Source organism: Eschrichtius robustus, chromosome 5, assembly GCF_028021215.1.
Source record: "Eschrichtius robustus isolate mEscRob2 chromosome 5, mEscRob2.pri, whole genome shotgun sequence".
NCBI lineage: Eukaryota > Metazoa > Chordata > Mammalia > Artiodactyla > Eschrichtiidae > Eschrichtius > Eschrichtius robustus.
In genome coordinates, this window is record NC_090828.1 from 11,158,104 (window position 1) to 11,171,983 (window position 13,880).

General features: G+C 39.1%; 1 protein-coding gene across 1 annotated transcript in view; it reads left to right on the top strand.

Moving 5' to 3' along the window:
• Positions 1 to 10,119, top strand: part of SPHKAP (SPHK1 interactor, AKAP domain containing) — a 119,223-nt gene extending 109,104 nt beyond the window's left edge. Inside the window, exons 9-11 of the mRNA XM_068543663.1 lie at positions 915 to 967; positions 1,055 to 1,239; positions 9,976 to 10,119. Coding sequence (XP_068399764.1) covers positions 915 to 967; positions 1,055 to 1,239; positions 9,976 to 10,119 — 382 coding nt within the window. The remainder of the gene's footprint in view (positions 1 to 914; positions 968 to 1,054; positions 1,240 to 9,975) is intronic.
• The last annotated feature ends 3,761 nt before the right edge of the window (positions 10,120 to 13,880 follow it).

The window sequence follows — 13,880 nt, forward strand, 5'->3', positions numbered from 1 at the left end:
AAGGGAGAATCCTCTCACATAGAGACACATTTTTAAGAGCACCTACAATTTAATTTCTAGACAAGACAAAAATACAGAACAACCATGGGCTTCCCAAGATGGTCACTTCCTTTCAGCTGTTGGGTCATATACTCTTATTTTAAAAGCATTAACTGAGTCCTCCCACTATTTACAAGTCTCCCTAATAAGTACTCACTATGTGAAAGCGCTTCAGATGTTGAGCATGACTATATTTAATGAAATCCTCACTTCCCTTATGAGTATCTAGTTCTAAACCACCCCCAGCCTACTACATCTTCCCAGTAAAAAGAAAGAAAAAGAAAATTTTCAACTAATTGAGATATTTTTTCACCTTCTTAAGTTCTAAAGTTTGTGATTGTCTTTTCCCTTATTTCAGGTCAAAGAACCAAGTATAGATAGAAAAATATTTTCCTAAATGAAAATGCAAGTTTATGTTGCTATCATAGTATAGAAAAATATCATTGTCTCAAGATGGAAATATATGGTCCTGTAAATGACAAGCAAATACAGAAGAATGATAAGTCCTCAAATCTGATCTAGTTACCTACAAAATCCTTCCTTGACTGTTCAAACCTGTGAAGGTTTAAGGAAGGGAGGTTGAGAAGAAGAAAAGGTTGCATCTCTCAGAGTCTCCCACACCAATTATCCCAACTAAAACCATGCAGTTTATCTAGCCTTTATTTTAGGGGTGGTGTTATTCATTGCAGACCCAGTAGTCCTACGTAATAGCCACGTTGGTATTTCCCTAGTATTTGTTTAGTTTATTCCACAAAAACAATAAATATATGAAACTTCAGAAGCTTTTAGATCAATAAGACCCATCACCTCATCTAGCATTTACAGCTTGCTCTTCCTAAACATTACCAACCATATATCGTTGTTTTCTCCCAAAGTGAATTAGTAGAAGAAAACGAGATTCTTAAAGGACAATCAGAAAACATAGAGGGTAAGCCACGTTCCCATAATTTTGAGACACAATTTGCCTGTGATCTTTGCATGGAAAGTGTAGTAAGGCAGTTGTGTCTGTATTCAGAACGTGCCTCTGGAATGCCAGTGGGAACGGCCAGCCGCCAGGGGAGCCTGCTGGTGATCAACTTTGACCTGGAGCCAGAATGTCCTGACACTGAGCTTCGAGCCACTCTGCAGTGGATAGCTGCCTCTGAACTCGGGATCCCCACTATCTACTTTAAGAAATCTCAAGAAAACAGAATCGAAAAGGTACCGTGTTCCCTGTTTGCATATCATAAGGCTTTGTGTTTTATCCTTGCTTAAAACTCAGTAAATGCCCAGTTAACCCATTTAAATTTTTTCCTTGACTTTTCACCTTAAAATCGTGATTAGAACTTTGAAACCTTCCGCCTGCATAAATATAATCATGATAATTCTTTGACCATCAGTTTGCCTTAGCTAATTGGTGATGATGAGAAAGTAAATTGAGGAGACGGGATATTTTTCTAAGAGTCTTATTTTTGTGTGTGTTTCCTCACTCTGGAACCAACCTCTTCATAGCATTCATTTAAATAAAAAGTAGAGAAGGAACGGCAAAAGGGATTCTTCAGTTAATTTTAAGTCAATCAAAAGGGAGGCTATCTGGTGAACCTAATCTAATCCAACGAACCCATTAAAAGCAGAGAGTTTTCTCTGGCTAGTGGCAGAAGTAAGAGAGACTGACAGCATGAGAGCATGAAGGGACCGCATGGCAAGAAATTGGGCAGCTTCTGGAAGCTGAGAGTGGACCTCAGCCAATAGTCAGCAATGTGAGGCCACCCTGATAATTAAACTATGGCATGGCGTCAAAGAGAAGGCATTTTTAATTCCCTACGGGACAGATTTGCATTGGATGGGCTTTCTCATTATTATTCTCCACCTAGAAATATAAAGCTAAGAAATAGATCCCTAGCCAACATCTAAATTAATAGCAACTCTCGCTCTAACTCCCTTTCTCTAAGACCAACCACTTACTGTTGTAGAATCTCAGTTATTAAGATTAAAGCAAGAATCCATCTACCAATGTCTTCAAGCTCAATTTTCCATAATTTAAAATTATGTTTTTTGAAAAATTCAAATTAATAATAATGTTGCTATATTGGTTTTCTATTTCTGTGTAACAAACTGTCACAAATTTACTAACTTAAAACAACAATACCCAGCTCTGTTGTCAGAAGTTTGGGTGAATTCCATGCTCTCTACTGAGGGACTTACAAGGCAGAAATCAACATGTCAGCCTGGCTGGACACTTACCTGAACACTGTAGAGAGAAATGAGCTTCCGAGCTTGTTAGGGTTGTTGTCTTAACTGAGTTCCTTGTGGTTGTAGGACTGAAGTCCCCATTTCCTTGCTGACTATTGGCTGAGGTCCACTCTCAGCTTCTAGAAGCTGCCCAATTTCTTGTCACACAGTCCCTTCATGCTCTCATGCTGTCAGTCTCTTACTTCTTCTGCCACTAGCCAGAGAAAACTCTCTGCTTTTAATGGGTTCATTGGATTAGATTAGGTTCACCAGATAGCCTCCCTTTTGATTGACTCAAAATTAACTGAAGAATCCCTTTTGCCATTTAAGATAACATAATAAGGGCATAACTGTCTCATCCTATTCATGGTACTGAGGATTAGGGCAGAAAATCTTGGAAGCTGCTTTAGCATACTGCCTATCACTGCCACTGTGCATTTTTTAATGTCTTATAGTCACTTCCACATACTCATTATACTTGTTTCTCAACAACGCTGTGAAAAGAGCAGAATGGATATTATTGTCCCTCTTTTACTGATGAGCAACTCAGTACTCAGAGGCTAGTCCATGAGAGAGTCCTCAGATAGTGATATTTGAGCCTAGTGGTAGAACCCCACTTTCTCCACAGATACCTGTCAGTAGTGTGTCTCTCTCAAGTTAGATTGCCTCTGAGTTACAATCTAGACTTTTTAAAATGTGTAACTGCATTTTAACCCTCACTGCCAGAATCCAACAGCCTGAAATTAAAGGTCCTCTACCCTTTTGCTCAGGCACATGGTAATTAGAACAGCGTATCTATGTCTGCATCCCCAGCCAATGGGATTGGCTACTGAAAAAATCGAGAAGGAGACCTAGTTTATTTTCCATGCCCTCTTCCACTTAGCCTCTCTCTCCAGCCAGTAATTCATATTTCTCTTCAGGCCTAGAACTGCCTACAGTTCTACACTCTCTGAATCTAGATACGATCCTATGCTTGGCATACCTTTATTTGCAAGGTGATGAGTGGTTTGCTATTTAATAAATTCTCCTTCCACCTTACCATCCAGCCTGCCTAGTGCAAAGGATGCAGTGAAAGAGCACTTCACTTTTGACCCCTGCCTCCTGCCATACACAATCCCAAGACCCCCTGCCATGGGGAGGAGAATAAGAACATTCTCAGCCAGAGTGCATTCTCAGTTTCCTGGAAAAATGAAAGGCAGTTTAGTTTCCAAATTTATCTCGAGCCTCTCCCTGAATAAAAGCATTACCTGGTGCATTTTCAGATGGTCTCTTAATGGAGTAGATTTTTATACAATCCACCATTTTGAAGAAACAATGTAACACTCTATGTGAATATATGTCTCATAAATTCCCCTTAGATGAAAGGACAAGGAATATGTCATTAACACCTTAATTATGTACATGATGCTTTGACACGATATTTATTTATCCCCACTGATTTTCAGTTCTCCAAGAGGATGCCTGTCTTTGCTCATGACTATTTTTCTGAGAATATAAATGTTCCACTAGTGTTATCAAGATAAACATTAATGATGTTTCACTCCTATTTAGCATCATTTCAAGGAGGTTATTTCCGAGTAATGTAATTTTATGGACTGAATCTTCTAACAGTTTTTTTCTGAGTCAGTTAGGGTTCTCTCCACATAGTGGCTTCTCCATACAAGGGCACTGCCTGTGCCCAGTTCTATGACCTAACTGGTGAAATAAAGCAAACCCTTATGCAAAATTTTGACATCCTTTCTTTTATCGATAACGCATTTGAAGACCTCATTCTGATTGTTTTTAAATAAGCCAGGAAGTTAAGTGGCCATTTTCAAGTGGTGTGGAAGAGAGATTGTGGCTTCCTACCGAGGAGTCTGTGTCACTTGAGAGCAGCAGTGTCTCATTAGCTCCTCATCGGCTTGGAGAAGATTAAAGAAATGTCTCTGTTAAGTTCAGCAATGACATTCCCCCACTGTCACTAGAGTATGAAACACCATTCACAGATACATACCCTGAGTCCCTATTTGTGTAAATTCTGAATTTTTTGGATAAATTAATTTAGCCAACACATCTCCCTTGATGGTGGTCTCAGCGCATGAGCTAAAATGACAGAGGATGTTATGAATGAATACTGAAGCGGCTCATCCTTCCCACCACTGCCTGTGAACTTGGCCTTGGAGTTGAAGGGCACCTAATGTCAGCTTCTAACTACCTCCAGCCTTATTTCTATTCAAAAGGCAAATTCCAAACATTCTGGGTGCCCAATGTACTGTCATTCCTCTCCGATAAATGACACCTTTTCAAGCTTTCTCTTTTAGTGTTCTGTCTAATCATTAAAACTCCAAGTCCACTTGAATGTCGTACATTCGGAACATTCATGAAAAGTTTATCGAATATGTACAACATGCCAGCCACTGTTCTAGACTCTGGGGACACAGGGAACAAAAGAGACAAAATATCCTACCCTTTTGGAGTTCACATTCCAGTCTAGGAAGGACCCAAGGTAGGGAGAACATAAACCAAGAGGCTCAGGTTGTAAAGACCAAATGTGAAAGTGATGGGAGCTTATTCTGGACGAGGAAAATGACAAGCACACTGAAACAGTACTTCTCACCCTGTGACCATGAGCCAAATGCACAGAATCACCTGGGACACTTATTTACAATTCATATTCCTAGACCCCTTCTTGGAACTCACTTTCTAAGAGTGGGGCCCAGAGAGATGCATTTTTAACAACTTTGTTCAAGTACAGTGATGCTAATGAAATCCAAAATTTGAGACTCCCTTCCATAAGAAATATCTTGAAGGAGTGGCAGAATTTGAGGTGGCTTTAAAGTATGCTAAATTCCAGAGGAAAGATTGCTGAGAATTCCAACACCGGAAAATCTAAAACAGTTTGTGAATTTAATTCACAATGACCTTGACATCAATCAAATTTAATCTACTTAATTCAAAGCAGGGATGGGGGGGAGGGGAATCATGAGAGCAATTGTTTTTAAAAATAGATATCAATTAGCTAATTGTTCTGCTTTTTTGAAGCCAAAGCATTATTTTCTCTAGCTCTTTTACTTCTGTTTAAATTCAATGAGCTTCTGTGAGCTAGAATGGGCTGATGACTGACTTTGCAATAAATCAGGTGCCTTTCTCATCTTTAAGCTCGTTTTGAGAATTATTTCCTTTTCTTGAAGGCAGTGCATAGAACAGAATGTGCAAAGAGGAAACAGATGTAAACTTACCTTCCTAGGAAAGTGGGATTCAGAAGAGGAGTCGCCTCGCCTTTAATTTCTTATTCTTTTCCACATGCAAAGTAGTGGGAAGAGAATGAGAGAGAAAATGTTGATGGCATTTACTGTTAACCTAACTTTCCCCAAAATACTACACTTTAAGTCTCAGTTTTGAAAAAAATACATGACAAAGGAAGGAAGAATTAGATACTGTCTTAGTCAGCTCAGGCTGCTCTAACAAAACACCATAGAGAGTGGCTTGAACAGCAGACATTTATTTCTCACAGTTCTGAAGGCTAGGAAGTCTGAGATCAAGGTGCCAGCAGATGCATTTCCTGGTGACGGGCTTCCTCCTCTCTGTGTCCTCATGTAGCAGAGAGAGAGCTCTGGCATCTCTTCCTCTTCTTATAATGGCATAAATCCCACCATGGGAGCCCCATCCCCATGACCTTATCTAAATCTAATTATTTCCCAAAGGCCCCACCTCTTAATGCCATCATATTTTTGTCTTAGGGCTTCCATGTATGAATGGGAGTGGGGAAGGGGGGGGACACAAACATTCAGTCCGTAACAGACATTGTCTCTTCATTTGTGAACGTAAGAAATTGTCTGCCTTGAACTGACTATTTTGTCATTGTTCTCAAATTCAGTGTGTGCTAGAATCACCTGGGGAGCTTTTCTAGACCCCAGTGCATGAGCCAATTAAATCAGACTCTCCTCTTGGGATGAAACCCAGGCTTTGGAGTTTTCTCGAGGTCCCTGGGGGTTCTAGGGTACAACCAAGGCTGAGAATCACGACTCTACAGGCCATAATTGCAGGAGCAATATAAAGACTAGCTCACTTGTGCTTAATGAAATGGAATTCACCTTGGAGCAAAAGAAGGTATCTGCTTTCAGAAATCTAAGTTGAATGTTTTCAAAAACCCATACAACTTGCAACAACTCCCATAGATTCCACCATATGATTTGGTAAACAATTAATCTAATTTAGTAAATGCACCTGAGAGTATACAAGGCATCTACCATGTGATACTTTTCTTCAAACGAGTCTACCAATGATATACCATCACAGGATAGAAATTCTTCTAGTTACCTAAGACGAAACATTTGTTCAAGGAAATGCCAACTATGATACATAGGAAGGGAACCTAATTATTATTGATTGTGAAATAGCAGGAAATGAAAAATTTTGATTTTTATATGTCAGTGCATTGGAAAGAAAAACTCAGATCTCTGACACACTAAAGCTGATTATGAAATTCCCAAGTCAAAAACATGGACAGACACAGTGAAAGATCTAGAACCAGCTGCTAAATCGAATGCAGTTTTTCAAGGCTGTAGTAATAAGGGGGAAATGTCCTTTTCTGGTTTCTTCACAATCTTAGCTTCATTTTTGTCTAGAATTTTTTTTAAATGAAGGAAGAAAAGAGAGTGTAAGACCTTCCCTGCTCATCAGCCCCACAGATGGTTCAAGGTCTCGATGTCTGAGATGAAGTCATCACAGCCTAAAAGCATGCTACATTTAGTGGGGCCAGATCATTTTTAAAAGTTGCTTTATTGGGATATTGGCCTGGATTTAGAAATCATGAGACAGATTCTAGCGTGTGACCATTCGACAAACTACTGACAAAGTGGCCTAGGTGATGGGGCACTTTGACAACTTTGGCCAGTCAACAACATCTTATGGTCATCACCACAGTGGGAGACCCTGCTTCACCAAGCCCCAAATAGATGGAAAGTAGCTACTCTTAGGCTTCCAGAAAGGTCTGAAGCAGACAGCCTTCTGGGAAAGGTTTAACCAATATTGGCACTGGCTCTAGAATTTTGACTCTTTCTCAGAGCAATACCTGAGAGATAAAAGTTGGGAATAAGGTGGTGGCCCAGTGAACCAGTGTGTATAGAAAGAAAAAAGAAAAGTGCTAAGGCTAATTTTATATTTCTGTGTACTTTATATTGACTGCTTCTTTATAAGACATGTTAAGGAAGAGCAAATACCCTCAAGGGATGAGTCTGGCCTAAGACCACTGATGACCCTGGAGGGAAATCTTGAAGTCAATGAATTATGAGCCTCTCTCAGTGAGACCTCAGAACCTTGATGTTCAAGTCTTCTCCACTAGGAGACTTGATGTTCAAGTCTTCTCCAGTAAGAGCTGGAAAAGTCGATTAACCAAATCATGCAAAGACATCCTAGCCTTTCTCCCCCCTTTCCCTGAGACCTTATGTTTTTACCACTTTGTCCAATAGAAAACATGCCTGGGATCTTTCATACACACCAAGAAACACAAAATTAAGCTCACAAAATTATGTTTAACGCATCTCCGTAAATTACTAGTAGCCACCTGTAATGTTCTCCTTTCTGAGGGTATTTGTGTTTTGAGCAAAGCTTTAACCTAAAGGATTAAGCTCTCTAAAATTTCAGATCTAACAGACAGAAAGCTAGGCAGAATTATGAGGGAAACCAGACAACTAAAAGTCTCTGAAATTCTATCACTGAGACTGATGGAGCTGATTGGCAGTAACCTTCCATGGCTGTTACAGTGACCAATGAAGACAGGTCCTAGGCACCTTACCCCCACAATATACATGCCCACTCCCAGGCACAGTGTGATGAGACACCTGCCCCATGACCAGCTTTGACTCTCCTCCTTGCCCACTACGATTGTACCAGACTAGACTCTGCCCAGCCCTTGCTTAGATCCATGGCCCCCCAATCATTTTTTTGGAGCATCCTGTCAGTAGAAAATTATTGAGTAAGAAGCCCCAAGATGTGCATGCTAATTTTTAACTATATACGTGCAAATACATTATATAAAACTCAAGAATGAATATTTAGACAAGGTTCATCTTCGATGATTCTGGATGTCACTCCATATTTCAAATAGTCTTCTTGATCATTTTGAATACATTTGATGCATTTGACTCACATTTGGTTGTTCATTCCTTTTGCCATTCTGCAAATATTTATTAAGTCCCTATTAGGTGCAAGCACTAGATATAAAGAGGTGGCTAAGATGATGTCCTTTCCTGGGAGATTTACTATCTGTAATACTGTTGCCATCGGCTTCCCATTGGCCTCCCTTTTTACATCATCTTTTAGACGATGTTTATGTTTCCATGTATTAAAAGTTAAGCATTTTATTTTCCAGCCTAGAAAATTGCTTTATTCTGATAAAGCCAACACAAGGCGAGTGAGTACAATAAAGCACTGATTTCTGTAACTGTGCAGTAGTTGGTGCCATCACAGCTGGGAGAAGAAACATAATTTAATAGTAGCTCTCTATAAGACAACTTCTCAGCAATTGAAATGAATTAGCAAATTCAAACTGAAGAGGGGGGAGGAAAAGACCAGAAAAAAATTAGCATTCCATTTTCTGGCTGATCTTGAAAGTCTGAACAAATGCGAAATGAGCAGAGGAAAGAAATTCTAGACGGAAACATTGAAGAAATAGTAACTAAACCACAGCCCTCATCTTTTTTAACAAATAGGGTTTTCTTCCTCATTAAACGATACCAGATTCCCAGCTTATCCTTTCTCCCAGTGTTCCAAATAAATATCAATGGCTTATTCTCCTACGACCAAAATGCATAGGGTGCAATAGTAGAAAGAGCTTTGGGCTGGAGTGTTAGAAGACCATGCATCCTACTGCCAACTTTTCATCCCACAAACCCACAATTTTTCATCTTTAAATGCCTGCTTTACAGGGTTGTTGACAGAATTAAATGAGATTACATGCATGAAAGTAAATACTTCCTGCAGGCTTTGGCTCTTATAATCATTACTTTTCTTTATACGTATCTGACTAAGGAGTTTGAGAAGCCTTCATTCTGGGCTTCATCCCACAGTTTCATGAAGGGAACCATCTATAATGCTTTTCCCACCTTCCAGTGCTCCAACTCACAACAATTCATCTGTAGTCATAAACTTTCTACGTTGTGGCCAACTGAAGCTGATACCATTAACCAGGTGACGAATCTAGGACGTTTCCTCAACCTTTCCTTTTCCTGTTCCAATGGAAAGCCAGTGTCTCTCGAAACTTGATGAAGAGGGAGGGAAATTTTCAAGATGGAATGAGGAACCAGTAAATAACCCTACCCAAAAGTGTAACACAATTTATTTGGCATAAATGTATACGTCCAATGAGAAATTATTTGTGACACAGATAGACGGGACCAGGAACCAAGCTATACAGGCCTGTTAGAGAGAGTCCAACCCAGAGAAAAGCAGATCTGAGGAAACTCTTCAAATATCTAAAAGATAGACTGTTGAAAGAAGAGTTCCATGTAGTCTCCCAAAATCGAAGTATGGCAACTTCTATGAGGAACATTTCAGTTCAGTTGAAAGAACTCGCTAATAATCTGAACTGTCTAAAAAGAAAATAGACTGTCCTAGAATATAGTCTGCTGTCACTAGAGACATTAGAAAATAACCTGGAGAGCCATTGGCTTTGGAAGAGTGGTTGAACGAGATAACTTGAGGACCCTCTGTGATATGTGAGCCTAACCCTGTGCTTTACTTTAGTTTCTAGATGTCATGCAGCTGGTTCATCAGAAGTCCTGGAAAGTGGGAGATATCTTTCATGCAGTTGTTCAGTACTGCAAACTGCATGAGGAACAGAAGGATGGGACCCCGAGTCTCTTTGACTGGCTCTTGGAACTGGGATAAGGCAGCTATGCCTTTAAAGTACCCCTTTCCTTCATTCCAGCTTAGATTACAGTGGTTTGCGCTAAACTTTCTCAAAACATCACATCACATTAGCAGAGCTATGAAAAAATCTGCTGTTCAAGTCTGCTGCACATAGAATAAATCTGAGGAAAAGCAAAATATCAGTCTGTACAGATCAATACAACCGGTGGGTGAGTTCAAAGGAGCTTGTATTAGAATGGCTGGAAAAAACAGAATTTTAATGGGCCCAAATGAAAAACTTATAACTAGGCCCAAACTCCAGGAAAGTTGCACTTACATATTTTTAATAATATAAAATGTTATGTAATGTCTCCAATTATGTGAATCAACTGGAAACAAAGTCACTGGTCAAAATCATTTTATAAACTCTGCTGTAATGTTTATTTTACTTTTTTGAGCAGATTAAGGGGTCTGTCAGCCCAGGTAAATACTTAAGATATGGGCAAGACATTTCCAAAGCTTTGATATAAAAGCTTTCCAGTTTCAGACCGTTATCAATGGTTATTAACAGAAATACAAGAGTATATCAATGTCCTCTACCAGGTGATTTCATTTATCCACTACAGCCCACTGATAAATATTCCACATCTCCCAACAATATCTGGGTTCCTAGCTAATCAGAAAACGATTGGTGTTCAGCTGAGAGAGAGAAAGATCAAAGATTGTTTTGTTTCCTTCTATATATTACATGAGTAAAATGATTACAGAACTCTTACCCAAAAGGAAGAAGCTTTCTTACAAAAGAGCATCTTTTGAGATAAAATCTGCTTGTATATTAAATTATATAAAATATAAACTTTCATTTTATTTTTATTGTAAATTATGAAGAGATTGTTATCTTAAATAATATATTGAGTTAGCCTTAGAGGTTCATAAAATATGAAGAGATTATTGTCTTAAGTCGTATATTGAGTCTTGAGCTCTGTGGTTTCATTATAAAAGTACCCGTATGGCAGACTTGCTAGTCTTATGACATTTATAATGATGGATGCAGGATTTGACATAACCAGTTAGGATCATAAACTTCCTGATTTAAGGATACTAGCATTTAATTTGAGAAAAAGAAAATATTATCACATTTAAGTATTTTAAAAACAGGGATTTACTCTTTTGAAAAATAAAGGTATCTAACTTCTCCCCAGTAAGTCTTCTTTCCCTTCAACTGAATGAACTAGACTGGTTTTTATTTTCTTGATCAAAGAAAGTGTTTATTAAAGATTTCCTGAGATACTATGCTCTTACACTATTTTTAAGATTGTGAAGTAATTTTAAATGTGAACAAGACCCCACACCATCAGTGCTGGCCTTGTGTGTCATCCACATTGACAAGAAATTGACATTTCTTGAATTGTCAAGAAAGCTTCATTGGAAGCTCTATTTCCTCCATACCACCCACCCCAGGAATCCTTTCCAGGACGCTTTAGGCATTTATTATTCAAAATAGTCCAAATTTAGGTTGTATGTTTAATTTGACACATTAAACAAATGTCAAATTTTAACATTTATCCACCATCTCAAACTGAAAGTTCTTCATGGTACTAAATGGAAAAGGTTATGTTTATTTTTTACGCAACCCCAGAATATTGTGTGTAGATTTTTGTTGTGCTCAAATGAATGTTTACTTATCCTACAAAGCACAAATACTGAATTGTAATCATGTGATGAAATTATATTTGTTGTACCTAATGTTGCAAACTAATCAATAAATGTTTGTTGCCAAATGGTTGATCATTTTTTCTCCAAGAGCTTAAGCGCCTCATAGAAAAAAATAGTCACGGTGTAATTGTGTGAAGGTAGATTTATCCCTTAGACAAGTGTTACAGTTCCACTTTCAATTTTTGAATAAGAAAATATTCTTTGAATGGCCATCATCAAAAAATCTACAAACAATAAATGCTGGAGAGGGTGTGGAGAAAAGGGAACCCTCTTGCACTGTTGGTGAGAATGTAAATTGATACAGCCACTATGGAGAACCGTATGGAGGTTCCTTAAAAAAGTAAAAATAGAACTACCGTACGACCCGGAAATCCCACTACTGGGCATATACCTTGAGAAAACCATAATTCAAAAAGAGTCATGTACCACAATCTTCATTGCAACTCTATTTACAATAGCCAGGACATGGAAGCAACCTAAGTGTCCGTGGACAGATGAATGGATAAAGAAGATGTGGCACATATATACAATGGGACATTACTCAGCCATAAAAAGAAATGAAATCGAGTTATTTGTAGTGAGGTGGATGGACCTAGAGTCTGTCAGAAAGAGTGAAGTAAGTCAGAAGGAGAAAAACAAATACCGTATGCTAACACATATATATGGAATCTAAAAAAAAAAAAAAATGGTTCTTAAGAACCTAGGGGCAGGACAGGAATAAAGACACAGACACAGAGAATGGACTTGAGGACACGGGGAAGGGGAAGGGGAAGCTGGGACGAAGTGAGACAGTGACATGGACATATATACACTACCAAATGTAAAATAGATAGCCAGTGGGAAGCAGCTGCATAGCACAGGAAGATCAGCTCCATGCTTTGTGATGACCTAGAGGGGTGGGATATGGAGGGTGGGAGGGAGATGTAAGAGGGAGGAGATATGGGGATACATGTATATGTATAGCTGATTCACTTTGTTATAAAGCAGAAACTAACACACCATTGTAAAGCAATTATACTCCAATAAAGATGTTAAATAAAAAAAGAGTAAGGCTAAGAGCTAACAAGGACCAAATTATTGGGAGCTTTGTAGATGGCTAAGTTACAGTTGAAGGTAGCAAAGGACTAATATTTTTTAAATTTGACTTTTAAAGCTCACTTTTTCTGTTCTGTGGACACTGGGTTATCTTGTGCAAAATTGATAGCAGGAACACCACTTAGCAGAATATTTCACCCCACTGTATTGAGGCATGCTGCCACCTAGGCACAGTGGGTGAAGAAATTAATTTTGTCCATTGTGTAAATAATGTGTATCCCAAGCATTTGGAAGAGTGTTTGGCACATAGTACTCAATAAATATTTGTTGAATGAATAGTAAAATGAACTAACAAATGAAAAAAAAAAAAAAAAGAAAATATTCTTTGACTAAATTAGTTAGGATCAGTAATATTTACGTAAATCAGCATTTCTCAATCTTAGCACTACTGGCATATGGGGCTGGATAATTCTTTGTTGTGGGGATCTGTCCTGAGCATTGTAGGATGTTTAGTAACTCCCCCTCACGGGCCTCTAAAAAGTCTCCTAATATCGCATTTCCTGTGGGGCAAAATCACCACAGGTTGAGGACCTTTAGTGTAAGTAATGCCTTGAAGAGGCAGAGCCTGAGGCTCTAGGAGGAGTTAGGGTAAAGAACGAGGTCTCTGTAGCCCCTAGTCTGGAGAACCCCAGTAGGAACATGAAAACCAGGCATTCTCCCCCCACCCTCCCAAGACTGATGGGCTGTGGCCTTTACAGTAAGTCTTAACAACAGGAGAACGAGTCACAAGACAAAAAGGAGTCTACAGACCTGGGGTAAACCAACCTAGATGCAAGTGAACTAGAGGTAAATTTTCAGTCTTAGAAGTAAATGGACCAGTGCTCTTTGAACTCAATAGAACTTATTACGACAAGAATATATTGTATAGGGCTTCCCTGGTGGCGCAGTGGTTGAGAATCTGCCTGTCGGTGCGGGGGACGCGGGTTCGAGCCCTGGTCTGGGAGGATCCCACATGCCGCGGAGCAACTAGGCCCGTGAGCCACAGCTAC